The 17539-nt window shown below is 39.8% G+C and overlaps 1 protein-coding gene across 20 annotated transcripts in view; it reads left to right on the top strand.

Moving 5' to 3' along the window:
• Positions 1–17539, top strand: part of FN1 (fibronectin 1) — a 75644-nt gene that overhangs the window by 52292 nt on the left and 5813 nt on the right. For 2 of the 20 annotated variants that reach the window (XM_015110917.3, XM_015110907.3), the window contains 13 exons: positions 333–488; positions 1474–1587; positions 2726–2995; positions 4478–4665; positions 5533–5620; positions 7745–7921; positions 8710–8799; positions 9035–9214; positions 10664–10753; positions 11765–11956; positions 12050–12156; positions 13622–13760; positions 16057–16221. In XM_015110917.3, coding sequence (XP_014966403.1) covers positions 333–488; positions 1474–1587; positions 2726–2995; positions 4478–4665; positions 5533–5620; positions 7745–7921; positions 8710–8799; positions 9035–9214; positions 10664–10753; positions 11765–11956; positions 12050–12156; positions 13622–13760; positions 16057–16221 — 1956 coding nt within the window. Of the gene's footprint in view, positions 1–332; positions 489–1473; positions 1588–2725; positions 2996–4477; positions 4666–5532; positions 5621–7744; positions 7922–8709; positions 8800–9034; positions 9215–10663; positions 10754–11689; positions 12157–13621; positions 13761–16056; positions 16222–17539 lie in introns of all 20 variants that reach the window. The other 18 variants (XM_015110921.3, XM_015110905.3, XM_015110923.3 and 15 more) reach the window with 9 other exon arrangements.

Below are 17539 nucleotides of genomic sequence, written 5' to 3'. Positions count from 1 at the left end.
ATATATTCCACATGTCTGCAATAAGACGGGCATGGAGAGTGTTCAATAAATATTTGTTGGAAAAGAATGGATGAGTTGATAAAGTAGGATGACAGGTATCTGCTTGTGGAATGTAGCTTCTTTGTGGATGAAGCAGCCATCTCAAAAATAGGAAATGGTATTGAGATGCCTGCCCCATCCCTCTAAAAGCTCTCTCTGTGTTCTTTCAAGAAGAAATACCTTTCTCATGTAAGAGATCATTTGAACATATAGCAGACCTAGAGAGGAGGGCTTGTCCAATCTTTTCTCCAAGGACTGGGGCTTCACCAGTTTCTCCCTGCTTTTATATGTAGAAATTGACAAACCATCACAGATGCAAGTGACCGATGTTCAGGACAACAGCATTAGTGTCAAGTGGCTGCCTTCAAGTTCCCCTGTTACTGGTTACAGAGTAACCACCACTCCCAAAAATGGACCAGGACCAACAAAAACTAAAACTGCAGGTCCAGGTAAGAATCATTTGCATCTTGGTCGAGCGTGGTGGCTCATGCCTGTAATCCCAGCACTTCGGGAGGCTGATGCGGGCAGATCACTTGAGGTCAGGAGCTCAAGACCAGCCTGGCCAACATGGCGAAACCCCATCTCTACTAAAAATACAAAAAATTAGCTGGGCATGGTGGCTCCTGCCTGTAATCCCAGCTACTCAGGAGGCTGAGGGAGAATGGCTTGAACCCTGGAGGCAGAGGTTGCAGTGAACCAAGATAGCACCACTGCACTCCAGCCTGGGAGACAGTATGAGAGACTCCATCTCAGGAAAAAAAAGAATAATCTGCATCTCATATACAACAGGATAGATGGGGTAGCATCTAATATTCTTTTTTATGTAAATGGCTACCTTGTTGTGAGTACTATGTAATTCTTGTCCTATGTCATCATTTTCCCCATTCATGAATTCAGGGCTCAAGACCGTTATCAACCCTCTTCACAGTAGAAGTCTTAAGTGCATTTCTGTTTTAACATGGATAGTTCTATTTAGTGATATGGTCATCTTAAATTATTAGATTCACCCTTCTGGTTTTGTTTATCATTCACACTAAAAAGAGAAATGGCCTAACTGACTTTTTCAGATCCTTTTAGCTATGTTGTCTTTGTTTTTAAATAGAATACTTGTGAAATTAGGATCTTAAGGCAATTTATTAAAGTCAAGTTAATTTTCATTTTTTCTGAGAGCAGTATCACTAATTGTTGGGGGCATCATATTAAGCTTTAGAACTTATCCTTGAGTGTGACTTCACTCCCATATGGTACTTTGTATTAGCAATGAACAGGTTTGTCCAAGAGGAAATCAAAGTCTGACTCCTCCATATTTTTGTTACAATTCTGCAAATAAAAATTCTAGGCCACCATATGTTCACTACCAAACTCTAGAAGCCACCTGGAGGACTTTATAGTGGATGACGTGGGTATCGTATTTGCTTTTTACTCCCTTTGCAGATCAAACAGAAATGACTATTGAAGGCTTGCAGCCCACAGTGGAGTATGTGGTTAGTGTCTTTGCTCAGAATCCAAACGGAGAGAGTCAGCCTCTGGTTCAGACTGCAGTAACCAGTACGTAACCACTGCTTGGTTTCCATTTTCAAAGTCGAATTTTGTTCTTGGGTGTCTGAATGCCCGCCACATGTCTTTTGCAATTACATATAGGGAAAGTCAACTTGTTGGTTAGTTTATGTCTTGAGCTGAGCCCTTTACGAACATCTTTTTTCCTTCTCGGTGCCAAGCAAGGAATTTATAGAGAAAGAAGTTGTGAAACTACCATAGTTAGTTGCTGTGCTTTGAATTTCTTTTGCTCAAATGGCCTCAGCGAAATCTTATTTGCCTATAGCAAATCTACAAAAAATTTTCCTAGACCGTCTTTTCTACAACTGGATGGTAAAGCTGATTGAAGTGTGCCTCATGTAGCTGTTATGTTTGGGGCATTTGAAGGACTATGGCTGGACCAGAGTGTACTATAAATGCTTAATAGAGACGAGAAAAGAAGAGTGTAAGAACAATTATAGGGCCAGGCGCAGTGGCTCATGCCTGTAATCCCAGCATTTTGGGAGGCCGAGGCAGGAGGATCACGAGGTCAGGAGTTCAAGACCAGCCTGACCAACATGGTGAAACCCCGTCTCTACTAAAAATACAAAAATTAGCCAGGCGTGGTGGCACGTGCTTGTAATCCCAGCTACTAGGAGGCTGAGGCAGGATAATTGCTTGGACCTGGGAGGCAGAAGTTGCAGTGAGCTGAGATCATGCCACTACACCCCAGCCTGGATGATAGAGGGAGACTCCATCTCAAAAAAAAAAAAAAAAAGAACAATTATAACAATTTGAATCTGACGTTGCAAATCAGCTTTACCACTTCCAAGGTATAGAAAATCCAGGTCTATGAGACTAACATCACATTGTAAAATCAAATGGTAGTAGAATATCTTTAAATTAATATAAATACATTGCCATTGTGGGGACGTTTTGCAGGGTATCTGCTTATCTCACATACACCTATGTTTTAATAAGTGATGCAACATTGCATATTTTCTAAACCAAGAAAGATTAAGCAAGTGTTTAAGTGATTTTCCATTTGACAGTGGGTTAATTGGACTTCGTCAAAGAAAATGGTATCTGCAAAACTGCTTTGCATGTTATAAAAATGCTTATTTCACAACTTGCTTTTCACATAACCTCTTACCATTAATTTGCCTAACAGACATTGATCGCCCTAAAGGACTGGCATTCACTGATGTGGATGTCGATTCCATCAAAATTGCTTGGGAAAGCCCACAGGGGCAAGTTTCCAGGTACAGGGTGACCTACTCGAGCCCTGAGGATGGAATCCATGAGCTATTCCCTGCACCTGATGGTGAAGAAGACACTGCAGAGCTGCAAGGCCTCAGACCGGGTTCTGAGTACACAGTCAGTGTGGTTGCCTTGCACGATGATATGGAGAGCCAGCCCCTGATTGGAACCCAGTCCACAGGTATATGGTTAATTGCACCACCAGGTGCCCATGGGAGCAGCGGCTTTATGCCCTGCTGAATGAATTATACTTCACTGGGCTATTGATTCCCGTGTAAGGGTGAAAAAAATGATTAGGAAAGATCCTCTTTAAAGAGGAATGGTAAGAAACAATAAAACTGAGGTGATATTTAAGTAAACAAGTCTGATAAAAAGAAATTTTGGAGTATCTTGGCTTATAAACAAGACCATAAAACGAGACGTTTGAAGAGGATACTAAAATTGTGGATTATTTCCTAAGCTCTGACTCCCTGTGATTACCCTCACTATGTATAAAGGAAAGAAGTTTGGCATCATACAGCTTACTTATAAAAAGGAACCCAAACTGGGGCATTTCATAGCAGCATGATTCTGAGCACACATGGGTAAGACCTTTCTTCTCTGGTTAGATGTCATGCGCTGGTGTATAATTAGCTTAAATGATTGTGATTCAGACACATAGGAAACAATCAATAGGGCAATTGCTTTCCATAATACTTTAGCTCTTGTGCTTTATTTCTGAAGCAGAGTAGAATGCTAAAGATGTATCCTAGTGACAGCATAAACCCTAGAGGTGACAGTCTGTATTATTGCTTTTCGCTTCTCTTTTCTGCTTCTGTTGGGAGCCAATTTTCTTCTTATGCCGCATTACAGAGAGAACATCAAATTTAGCAGCCATATCTGTCATAGGGTCCAAATAAAGAGACAATAAAAACATTATTCTCTCTTTTTTGGATGGAATACTGTGTGAAATGGTAATCCATACAAAGATACTTTATGTAGAAAAAGGAGGCCGGGTGCAGTGGCTCACACATGTAATCCCAGTGCTTTGGGAGGCCAAGGTGGGAGCATTGCTTGAGGCCAGGAGTTCGTGATCAGCCTGGGCAATGAAGTGAGACCCCATCTCTACAAAAAATATGAAAAAATTAGCCAGGTGTGGTGACACATGCCTGTAGTCCCAGCTAGTCAGGAGGGTGAGGTACAGGATCGCTTGAGCCTACGAGTTCAAGGCTGCGATGAGCTATGACAGCTCCACTGCACTGCAGCCTGGATGACAGAGCAAGACCCTGTTTCTAAATTAATTAAAAATTTTAAGAAAGAAAAAGGGCTACTGCTTATTTTTCCATACAAAGGGAAAGTAAATCATAATGGTCAATAAGGCAATATAACTTTTTTTTTTAAGGGAAAGCAAAAAAACTTCTAAAACCTAAAATCTCTTAGAGTTCTGGCATTTATCCAAATGTTTTCAGTGATTCTGAGAATTGGTGGATATAAAACGCATTTCTCAGCAAACACTTTCTTCATTTTACATCCCTTATTGTACTTTCTCATACTGAATCTTTGCTTGACCAGGGAACCCACCTAACCCAACAAGAACAATCCATTCTACTTCTTGGAACCCACTTTATTTTCCTTTTTCCCCATTTCCTATAAGATAACCTCTAACCAATGACAATCCCGACAGCTATTCCTGCACCAACTGACCTGAAGTTCACTCAGGTCACACCAACGAGCCTGAGCGCCCAGTGGACACCACCCAATGTTCAGCTCACTGGATATCGAGTGCGGGTGACCCCCAAGGAGAAAACCGGACCAATGAAAGAAATCAACCTTGCTCCTGACAGCTCATCCGTGGTTGTATCAGGACTTATGGTAAGACGTGACCTTTGTTCATTGGAATAAAGATGGAGACCATCTCTAATACAGTTTCTAAGGTGGTGAAAATATAATGTAATAATAAATCTAACTATTCTTTTCCTCTGCATCAAATACTCTTATTGTAACTTTGTATCAACAGAATTCCTTTATGTTGACCTAAGTTTTCCAGGTAACCATTGGGACAGAATTTTATAAATAGCTTTGGATTTTGTTCAGCTCTTTTAGATGTATTGTGCTTATTTTAAAAGGTTGTGGGGAACAATTTACATATCCGTTGCTTGAATGCATAAATTGACTTAGTTATGCATTTTCTGAGCTCTGTTATCTTGGTAAAGAATATTTTACAGTTTGTACCAGTTTACCTTGACCCTACCCTCATTAAAACATTTTAAAAACCTTCCAGACATACATGCAGAAAACTGCTAGGAACCTAGGGGGTTGATGTAGCTCTTAACGTAAGGTCAATTTCAGGGGAAACTACAGAAAGATTGTTCAGAGACAAAATGGAACATTCTTTTTGCCTCTCTATGATAAGGGTAAAATTATGATTTGCACCTGTCAGATCATAAAAAAGAAAAATATGCTAATACCCACTTTCCTCATTTTTTTACCAGCTTAGTTTAAGTATGTAATCTATGGCTTACTTAAGCTTAACCGCTAAGAGCATTTTAAAACTGATAAATTAAATACGTTGATCACCTGCACTGTAGGAATGAAATCAAGGAATTTACAAGGTTGTGAGTTTTGCTAGTTTGTTTATTTTTTATTTTCTAATCATTGTATTTACCTAATGCTGTAGTGAAACTCCCTGGGTTTCAGTTCATGACACTGCTAATGCTCACCATGCCCTTATTTCTCTAGGTGGCCACCAAATATGAAGTGAGTGTCTATGCTCTTAAGGACACTCTGACAAGCAGACCAGCTCAGGGAGTTGTCACCACTCTAGAGAGTAAGCAATAAAATCTCTTCATATCGACAAACCTTCTGTATAGACCAAAATTAAAGAATGGTAAATCAGCAGGGTTCAGTGGCTCATGCCTAAAATCCTAGCACTTTGGGAAGCTGAGGTGGGAGCATCACTTGAGGCCAGGAGTTTCAGACCAACCTGGGCAACACAGTAAGGCCCTGTCTCTTAAAATAAATAAATAAATAAATAAATAAATAAATAAATAAAAATGTTTTTAAGCTATATATGTTAACAGTGGAATGAGTCCTAATTTGAAAATCAATTTGATTGTCTTTTTGACGCATGACTGTCATCTTTTATACTCCTTCAGAAAGGGGTCTACTGACCCATAAAATGGAATCACTTCATCAGCTTATAATGTTGATGTTATGGACTAGGACTGACATCTAGTTTATGCTCTACTTTTTAGAATTTGTTTTCATAGAGCTAAGTTTGGGGAGACCCCACTGGCTTCTGCTCTATCTTAATAATGCACATTAGGCCATTCTTGCATTACTATAAAGAAATACCTGAGACTGGGTAATTTCTTTTTTTTTTCTTTTTTTTTTTGAGACAGAGTCTCTCTCTGTTGCCCAGGCTGGAGTGCAGTGGCCGGATCTCAGCTCACTGCAAGCTCTGCCTCCCGTGTTCACGCCATTCTCCTGCCTCAGCCTCCCGAGTAGCTGGGACTACAGGCACCCGCCACCTTGCCGGGCTAGCTTTTTGTATTTTTTAGTAGAGACAGGGTTTCACTGGGTTAGCCAGGATGGTCTCGATCTCCTGACCTTGTGATCCGCCCGTCTCGGCCTCCCAAAGTGCTGAGATTACAGGCTTGAGCCACCACGCCCGGCCAAGACTGGGTAATTTCTAAAGAAAAGAGGCTTAACTGGCTCACAGGTCTGCAGGCTTTACAGGAAGCATGGTGCTGGTATCTTGGTTTCTAGGGAGGCCTTGGGAAGCTTGCAATCATCATGGAAGGCCAAGGTGGAGCAGGCACATCACATGGCTGTGGCAAAAGCAAGATCGAGAGAGAGAGTTGTAGGGGACGACACAGATTTAAATGACCCAATCTCTTGAGAACTCACTGTCATAAAGAGAGCACCAAGCCACAAGAGATGTGCCCCCATGATCCAAACACCTCTCACCAGGCCCCACCTCCAGCATTGGGGATTACAACTCAACAGAGATTTGGACAGGAGCAAATATCCAAATTATATCACAGCACAGTAACCATTGGACCAAAATCAGGCTTAGATTCTAGTCTTCTGTTGTATCAATCACTTGATATATGCCTTTTCAAAAGTCAGGTAAAGTGTCAAAGTTTCATAGTTTATAAAAGAAGGATGGCATTTTACCTGTTGAGAGAAAAGATAAAATACTTGCAGTAATATTAGACACACACAGACATACACATGCTCTCTCTCTCACACACACATACACACACACATATAATTGTTAGCTGGCCATGTTATAACTCCTACCACACATATTTTTACATTATAATGCATTAATAATTTTAATATTTATTGAAATATTTGTAGATATTAAAAAGCCAGCGCTAGGAACCACTGGTAGTATCTATAAAGCTTTTCAGTTCTTCAAAATAAAGTGTATGAGAGGTAGATTTTTCATATTTTCTTTTCTTTTTTTTTTTGAGACGGAGTCTCGCTCTGCCGCCCAGGCTGGAGTGCAGTGGCCGGATCTCAGCTCACTGCAAGCTCCGCCTCCCGGGTTCACGCCATTCTCCTGCCTCAGCCTCCCGAGTAGTTGGGACTACAGGCGCCCGCCACCGCGCCCGGCTAGTTTTTTGTATTTTTTAGTAGAGACGGGGTTTCACCGTGTTAGCCAGGATGGTCTCGATCTCCTGACCTCGTGATCCGCCCGTCTCGGCCTCCCAAAGTGCTGAGATTACAGGCTTGAGCCACCGCGCCCGGCCATTTTTTTTCATATTTTCTAATTGCAGTTGACCTTTCTCTCTGAATGCCAAAGGAGATAATCTACACATTACTAGTTATATATTTCTTGAAATGGATGAATTTGATATATACCAAGGAAACATTTTAAAATACCAAAACTTTACAAGGATGAGCCAAGCAGGCACTAATCTCTAGTTATGCTCCTGTACAGATGTCAGCCCACCAAGAAGGGCTCGTGTGACAGATGCTACTGAGACCACCATCACCATTAGCTGGAGAACCAAGACCGAGACGATCACTGGCTTCCAAGTTGATGCTGTTCCAGCCAATGGCCAGACTCCAGTCCAGAGAACCATCAAGCCAGATGTCAGAAGCTACACCATCACAGGTCAGGGAACTCACTGTGCTAACCACATTTGTTAAAAAATATCCACAATGTAAACTGACTTATTAATTGCTCTAAGACTGACACTGATAAAATTTATTTTCAGTGTTATCATTACCCAGTTTTAGAACATTATTTTCATGCTATGATCAGAAATTGTTTTGTCTTTTGAATGCCTGATTTTGTGTAATATTTGTCATGGAAATGGCATAAGTTTCATTCAACAAGTTTGATCTTTCATCATTGTGCCCTTTCTTATTTAAAAAATTATAACACAAAGTTTAAAACTAAAAGAAATAAAAAACAGTGATGTATAGATCTTAGCATTAGTATAGATTAAAAAGCATAGTTAATATAAAAGTAAATGATACTACTTAATAAAGGTCAAAGTTGTAACCAAAGAATATTCAATATCTGAGGTCTTTTTCAGTTTTTTAAAATTCTGATTCCAAGGCTCAGCTATTGATCATCTGATTACTATAAAGAGAAAACCTCAATAAATGGCCGCCCCTCATTCTGCAATGAATGTTGCCTCTTCCAATATAGCATTTTTGCATTCCAGAATTTACTTTAGCCAGTGTCCTTATCTGCATCAGTGATTCACTTTCAAGATACATTTCTTGTTAACAGTTACATCCATACCATGCTCTACTTTACTGTTCAAATGTGGACCACTTTGATAGTCTATATAAATATGGGATGATAGAGAAACCCAGAAAAACTGCAGGCGAGCTTGAGAATTCTCCTAGTAAAGCAAGAACTGGTAAAAATCATCTCTTCTCAAATCCCAGGTTTACAACCAGGCACTGACTACAAGATCTACCTGTACACCCTGAACGACAATGCCCGGAGCTCCCCTGTGGTCATCGACGCCTCCACTGGTAACTATACCTTCTACTGAGGAAATGCCACTGACTTGTATGCAATCAGTCTCATGAACTCAAAAAACAAAAGTGAGGCGGATATTTTTGTATTATAGATTCCCGAGAATCCTGTTTCCGGTTTACAGTATTCTCAGATTCTTTTAAGTGTGTTTAGAAGGGCTAGGGAGAAAAGTGTGGGAATAATTTTCTTGGTTATTTGCCTTCTTAGAGACTTAATTTTCTTTTCTTTCAGCCATTGATGCACCATCCAACCTGCGTTTCCTGGCCACCACACCCAATTCCTTGCTGGTATCGTGGCAGCCGCCACGTGCCAGGATCACCGGCTACATCATCAAGTATGAGAAGCCTGGGTCTTCTCCCAGAGAAGTGGTCCCTCGGCCCCGCCCTGGTGTCACAGAGGCTACTATTACTGGTATTGCTGCTTTCATGCTGTCATTTTCCTTCTTACTACCTAGGGCACATGAAGTCCTTAGCAAACGCCCGCTGCGTCTTTGATACTGTGTCATGAGAATGCAAAACCCTGTTCCTGATAACCTCAAAAAGCATTCTCTGTGTAGGAGTGGTACAGCTCAATACATCCCAGAAGGCATGAGTGAAGGAAAATGCAATTTCAAGACTGTCCTAAATGGCATGACTAGACTCATGTTTTCCTTTTGTTGCAAGTTTGCCAGATACCTGTCAATTCAGTCCTGGAGAAAGATATTTTTAAAGCAAACTAGCTGATAGTGATTCTGTCATTACACTCAGATCTCTATAGATATGGCATTCTTGCAGGACTTGCCAGAGTACCACCTGCCATTGACCACTATCACAGGATAGGTCTTGAGGCACAGCAATCCCAACCACCCACATCAGAAAGAATGCCTGGAATGGCCAATAAAAGTTGATTACCTTGGTGGGAAAGACTATAAGTCTCTAGTATTATTTTTGCCCAAGAGATGAAATTTTTAAACTATGTGTATTAGTCTGTTTTCACACTGCTATAAAGGGGTTTAATTGCTCACATTTCCGCATGGCTGAGGAGGCCTCAGAAAATGTACAATCATGGTGGAAGGGAAAGCAGGTATGTCTTACATGGCAGCAGGAGAGAGAAGCACAAAGGAGGAAATTCCAGATACTTACAAAACTATCAGATCTTGTGAGAACTCACTATCATGAGAACAGCCTGGGGGAACCACCCCCATGATCCAATCACCTCCCCTCCTCAATACATGGGGATTACAATTCCAGATGAGATCTGGATGCGGATACAGAGCCAAACCATATCAGTCTGTATAGAGTATCACCTAGACTTTAAAATTCCCATAGAACATACAGACATTAGAAGGACACACTGCCTTTTTAAAACTCGGGAGAACAGGAAAATAGAAGCAGATATGAGAGGAATTGAACTAGACACTTCCCACAGAGGCTGTACAAAGATTGGCCAATCTCTCTTACCCTTCACTTGCCTTGAGTTTTGCTTTTCATTGATCTGCCACTGAGGACCACTTGGTTATTAGGTCTAAGTAGATTCATGTATATAATCTGCAGGACTGGTGGTATATGATGCTGATAGATTTTCTTAAATTCAAAAAGGCAAATAAGACCACATGGTAAAAGAATACCCTGGAAAAGGTACCCAAAAAGTGTCTATTCAGGTGTCAGATATGACAGTCAGACAAGTACTTTGCGATGTGCACTTTATATGCAGGATATTTAGGTGTTTATGGAGGAAAAGTGAAGTTGATTTTACCTTCAAGAGGCCAACAGCCAGCTGGAGAGGAAGTGCCTCCTCCCAGTAGCATCTGCTGGTGAGACCGACTTCCACTTGACTAGCTGAGCCCATTGACATAATGTGATGGTTCTATTCTCCCTTCAGGCCTGGAACCGGGAACCGAATATACCATTTATGTCATTGCCCTGAAGAATAATCAGAAGAGCGAGCCCCTGATTGGAAGGAAAAAGACAGGTAAGAGTACCTTGCAGGTAACAAGGAGAAAGTTAGGACAAAACTAATAACAGATGAGCAATCTTGCAATATGAAAAGGTTCTCCGTGTTTTGATGCATTTCTTGTGATTTTTTTTCTAACAGCATAGTGTATATATTGTATTCTGTAATAGTAGGAATAATTTAACATGCACTGCAGAGTTTGGTTTTATTTTTTTTCTTTACTACAGCCACTCAATATAAAGCCTTGTTATTCACCTTTTAAAAATTCAAACAAGATGCTAAAATGTAAAACCAAGTTGCTATCATTGCTCTTCTTTTATACCTTCTGTTGAATTTTAAAATGTTTCCTTTTTTAAAGGAGGAAGAGAAACCTCTCACATTTATCTTTATTTATTGTTTGGTTTCTACAACTTCGAGCTAAATAATGTCTTGCTTTTGCACCCAGTTTTAATTTCAAGAAAATGCTGTAGTGATAGGAAAATTTAAAAAATGAATGTGTGTTTTATCTATTTTTACCATTTCAAACCATGAAAAACTGTTGAGCCAAACCTCTGTAATTCTCATACTTAAGACACTGATATGATTAGTCTGGATTCTACTTCCTACAACTTGCTTCTCAAATTTAAAAAAGAAAGAAAGAGAATGCACATTTCGGTTCCATCAGGTTTAATTTGAGCAGAGGCAGCTTCTAAGGGGCCCAGCGGTTTAAAGCTGTGTGTATGATAAATTCATACTAACACTTTTTTCTTTCTAAACTATAAAGAAACCTTTGAGAAAAATCCTAAAGATTTCTTTCTGGAAAAAGTGTTTCGTGATCTCAGAACTGCTCATTTTCTGAGGGCTTTTTATCACATTGGTGAACATTCATTGTTGCCTGAATAGATGATTATTATTGCTGCTGCTTCTTGGAGCTTAATGCGCTTTGCTTTTTTGGCTCTAACCTCTCTTGGCTAGACGAGCTTCCCCAACTGGTAACCCTTCCACACCCCAATCTTCATGGACCAGAGATCTTGGATGTTCCTTCCACAGTTCAAAAGACCCCTTTCATCACCCACCCTGGGTATGACACTGGAAATGGTATTCAGCTTCCTGGCACTTCTGGTCAGCAACCCACTGTTGGGCAACAAATGATCTTTGAGGAACATGGTTTTAGGCGGACCACACCTCCCACAACAGCCACCCCCATAAGGCATAGGCCAAGACCATACCCGCCGAATGTAGGTGAGGAGATTCAAATTGGTCACATCCCCAGGGAAGACGTAGACTATCACCTCTACCCACATGGGCTGGGACTCAATCCAAATGCCTCTACAGGACAAGAAGCTCTCTCTCAGACAACCATCTCATGGGCCCCATTCCAGGACACTTCTGAGTACATCATTTCATGTCATCCTGTTGGCACTGACGAAGAGCCCTTACAGGTAATTAATTTTTCTCTTCACTTCTCATGGAGCAGCACAGAAAGGAGTAAGTTAGGTAACTGAAGTGACCAGCCCTCAGATAAAAAGTGGCTTCATGGCTGGGTGCAGTGGCTCACCCAGCATTTTGGGAGGCCAAGGCAGGTGGATCACTTGAGGTCAGGAGTTCAAGACCAGCCTGGCCAACGTGGTGAAACCCCGTCTTTTGAAGGAAAAAAAAAAAAAAGTGGCTTTCCTTCTAGAACCTCTTAGAAGATGGCACATTTAAGCCTTTTTTTTTTTTTTTTTTTAATCCCGACATGGCTCTACTTTGGAGGATATACCAGAGAGACACTAGCTTTTATTTCATAGAGAAAATGAAACTATTTCTATTATTCTCACACATTTGAGGTTCCTTTTTGAGTAAGGACAAAGAGATGATTCTAGAAAAGAAAGAAACACATTCTACCTGAATCTCCATTTGTGTGCATCAGTCTACAACACTACCTTTGCGATTTGTCCTTGAAGAACCCCACTATCTACAATATGTCTATAGAAAAAAACCAGGCTAAGCTGTGCATAGCAGCTGATAAGTGATTGATTCTCTAAAACGTATATTCTTTGTGTTGACAGTATCAATTTTTTTTTTCCCCGAGACAGAGTCTTGCTCTGTTGCCCAGGCTGAAGTGCAGTGGCGTGATCTTGGCTCACTGCAACCTCTACCTCCCTGGTTCAAGCGATTCTCCTCCTTCAGCCTCCCAAATAGCTGAGATTCAGGCACGTGCCACCACACACAGCTAATTTTTCTATTTTTAGTAGAGATGGGGTTTCACGATGTTGGCCAGGATGGTGTCAATCTCCTGACCTCGTAATCCACCCACCTTGGCCTCCCAAAGTACTGGGACTACAAGCATGAGCCACCCACTGTACCCGGCCCACTGACAGTATCAATTTTTATTATGTTGTTATTTTTAGAAAGTGGTAGAATTTAAAAACTGACAACACTGGAGGAAATTTATGAGCTTAGAAACACAGGTTTGAGGATTTGCCCAACTGTTTTAAGGACTCCACACTGGGGTCAGATATCTCCTGGAGTAGCATGACTGTGTCTCCCATATAGTGCAGTGTCCAGGTTTTATGTCAAGCAAACATGGCCAGAGCTTCCAGAGGGCTTATGCAGACCTGCGACTGAAGCAAGATCAAGGGCAGGCTGTCTCTAGTATTGTCGAGGGCTCCTGCTAACTACGGACCACATAGGTAGATTGTTGGCAGGAAAATCTGGCAGGAATGTTAGCCCCTATCCTTGTTCCATTTCTCTCCTCCGCTGGTTAGGACCACTATACCCTCCTTTTTTTTTTTTTTTTTTTTTTTTTTGTTTATTGTCTTCCTTTGCTTTGTTTAAACAGTGAGGGTTATTGGTAAGAGGAGAGCCCATGTCATTCCTCACTATAATGCTTTTTCTCTGCTTTGGATGTACCGATAATTGCAGTTCAGGGTTCCTGGAACTTCTACCAGTGCCACTCTGACAGGCCTCACCAGAGGTGCCACCTACAACATCATAGTGGAGGCACTGAAAGACCAGCAGAGGCATAAGGTTCGGGAAGAGGTTGTTACCGTGGGCAACTCTGGTATGTAAACACGTATTATTAAGACACAGGCTCCCCTCTGCTCTACACCAGAGATGGGCTTTTCTATTGACTGTACCTTTGCTGCCATTGTCTTTTTATCTTTGGGAAATAATGCAACACATCAACATGAAATAAATGAGCAACTTTGTATTAAATTAATCTCTCCCTCACCTCCTGCCATATCCTGTTGTCTTCACAAAATGCATACGTAATTGACAGACTGTCAAATGGTGATATGATTATAGATCTGGAAGGGACTTCAAATATTATTTAGTACAACACTCTGAGTCCTTACTTGTGAGTATCTGAGTTGATATAGGGCACAGGTTTCCTGATGTCTTTCCCCAGACCCTCTCCATCTCACCATGCTGCTGTCCTCTTGAGTGATTCTTAAATACTGAAATGATTACCTATAAAGAAAATACCCCTTCTGCAGACATGGGGACAGTTGGCTTTTGCTCCTGATATAAAATGCTACCACCATTGTGCATTTCTGTCTGCAGAGAATGTTATTCCAATGTTATTTCATTTTTCCAATGTTATTTCCATTTTTCCCAACGTTATTTCCATTTTTTTCCTGACTATATAGGTCAAAAGCTTCTATAGAGGTTAAAAGATCATTGACTCTTCTCTGTAGCACCTGGGAAATCCTTTTAAATCAATAGTGTGCCACCTGGCTTCTCAATTTGAAGCAGCTGAAGATCCACCAAGGCACATGAGATAGGAGATAATCAAAACCGTGAATCCCGAATCTTCCAACAGGAGGGTTCTCTACTCCACACCAACAGAGAGTGCTAAGTCCTGTTTTTGCCAAGTGACAGATTTTATTCCTAAGGCCAGTCGCTTAATTTTAGTCTCTTCCCTCATCTGATAGAAGACTGTGCTACTTTACATGTATAAATTCCTGTGAATTAAGCAGTTGAGCATTTGGCTGGAGAGAGGTTGGGAGGAGATTAATTTGTGTTTGTTGTATTACATAGCCACAGTAATGCTTATCTTTGCCTTTTGTGATTTTACTAGCAGAATGCCACGTGAACAGAATTTTCAAGAGCAAAAAGGTCTTCGTGCTTTTCTAAGTCATTTAAAAAAAAAAAAAAGATTCCATCTCTTTAACTTTAGTTAGGATGGAATTTTAACTCTTGGCTCTTTTGAGTATAGAAACCCCTAGGAACAATTTAAGTTCCTTCCATTTTTCTTTTAAACTCCTTATTCCCAGCAGCAGTATTCTACATTCTAACTAGGTTCTCCCAGCTTTGAGACGTCTCAGACTTACTAGCTCTCCAAAACACTATTTTCTTCAAGGGTGATGCCTTTTAAAAATTAGGCACTTCAAATATCTACTGCTTTTGAGCTGTTGAGTTTTGCACTGTAAAAAGAAAAATACATGGTGGGACTTTAAGTCAAAGTAAATTAGTTTATTTAATTTTTAGGGAATAATTTGAAGCATGCTTTGTTTGCATAGATTTTTTTTAAAATAAGCTTTTCCAAATCATGAAGAGATAAGATCTTAGGTAACATGAAGACACTCCCTTGCTCATTCCTAAATCATCTGTATTCCAAGGGCTTTTTCTTATTTGGAACCATTGACCTCACTGATAAAGCGGTCTTACCACTATAATAACAGTGTCCAAAATCTAGGTTTTCTGCACTATTATGCAAAAATTACAATAATAAAATTGAAAATTACATTATAATGGTATATTAAAATGCTAAGACTTTTGCATTATAAGCAAAAGACAACTTTAATAATTATTCTTTATTTAGTGAACACTTTCTAAGCCTTGGAAAAGGGTCAATGTTTTGAATTCATGACCTTATATCATCTTCGCAAGATTCCCCAGGAGGTATAGATATTTTTATTATTCTCCTAGTATTGCAGATGAGGGAAGCAAGGCAGAGCAATGTTAAATAGCTAGCCCAAGGTCACTCAGATACCAGTGGAGAGGCATCGCTAGTCTTTGCATCCCACTAAAGTTCTCAACTAGCTTAAACTGCCTCGAGATCTGTTCCACGTTCTATAAAGTAGTTTTAGCAGAAATGGCAATTATTTTAGAAACAAAGGGAAAAATAAAAGATGGGCTTCTTGTCAGATGCCTGTGACAGGTGTCCACTGACTACATCTAAGCATGGTTTTTTAGAGCAGTTAATGCCTTGATAGAACAGATGAATGCCTCTTAATCCTCCTAAAATTTTTGTTTTAGATTAAGTGATTGTATACAATCATTCAGTTTTTTTCTTATGGTCCAAATCGATTAATAAGATGTCTCTTTTTGCTTTTTCCTCCTTTTCTTCATAGTCAATGAAGGCTTGAACCAACCTACGGATGACTCATGCTTTGACCCCTACACGGTTTCCCATTACGCCGTTGGAGATGAGTGGGAACGAATGTCTGAATCAGGCTTTAAACTGTTGTGCCACTGCTTAGGCTTTGGAAGTGGTCATTTCAGATGTGATTCATCTAGTGAGTAGTTGCTTTGTCCATCCACTTGCGTGTTCGTCTCCTCAGTTCCATGCATGCACTCATGTGCCAAGGAAGCATGTTTGGAAGACACAGGTTCTTCCAAACATGAAGCAAACAAGGGAATACTGTTTGACTCGAAGTAATATTTTGCATCATAGAAAAATGATGGGAAATTTTACTTGGTGGACATTGCTTCATTTCAAGGGTTGTATGCCAACACAACCATTAATTAAACATAAGGTTATGGTGCTAATTTGATTTTTGAAATTTTCTGTGAAAACAAATCGATAAAGTTAAAGGCTTTTGGAACCAGGTCTAATTAAGAGTATTAGAAACACAGAAAAACTTCAAATCTCTTTTAATCTTTAGTGTTGAGTGAAATCAGAGGTGGACATTTAGACTCAAAAACACTGTCTCCTTCAGCATAAAACAAACATGCACATATCATAGTACACATGCACACACTTTTGCCTCACACACATAGCCCAGGTAGCTTGAATGTTGCTAGAAATATAAAAGAAAAAACAGATAATCTGCTTTTAGATCATTAAAAATCAACTTGAATTGATAAATGTTTGATTTTTAAATTCTAATAGGTTTTAATTTTTCAAACTTTTTAAGTTAAAATGTGCCTAGGAAATATCTATTATGCTTTGAGATTTAGGATTAGAATTTATAAACCTTTCATTTATTCTTTATGTTTACGAGATGTGATTATTATTGACAATTGGTTCATTTTTATAGATGTTGACCATTATGCCTATAAATAAGCCACCTATAGACATACAGAAATCATGTCCCATGGGATTGGAATATAGGACTTGGTAAAAAAGGATTTTCAAAGTATTTTACTTAGCTTGTATACTTGAAATCATTTAATACAGACTGAAATTTTAGAGCCAGCTGTTTTCAATATAGACTTCCATATTTGACCATCTGAAAATGAAAAACAGTAAAAACATCATATGCTGTTTAGGAGTTGGAAATTTTAATATTTTACTTCAAGTAGGTGGTTTTTAACTCCTGAAATCGAACTACATTTAAGTTTGTACGTTTATTACCTGTTTAAGCACTTAGGTGCAATTGTGGGAGCAGAGCTGTCAAGTTCATTTATGTGACTCTTTGGCTAAACTTACATAATCTTTGTTTTGATGTCATAGTTGTCTAATTATTTTACTTTGTAACTTAAGGCAGGCTGAAGTGTTGATAAAATGGAAGAAGTAGTATATTGTTATATAAGCTTCTGAGGTGTGTTTTGTTGTACAAGCCCTGGAGGTTAAAACGTTACCTCTTATGTATAGTAGTTAAAGGCATATAA

The sequence above is a fragment of the Macaca mulatta genome, chromosome 12 (assembly GCF_049350105.2).
Source record: "Macaca mulatta isolate MMU2019108-1 chromosome 12, T2T-MMU8v2.0, whole genome shotgun sequence".
NCBI lineage: Eukaryota > Metazoa > Chordata > Mammalia > Primates > Cercopithecidae > Macaca > Macaca mulatta.
Note: the sequence above shows the minus strand (reverse complement) of the source record. Positions and strands in the feature narration are given on the sequence as shown.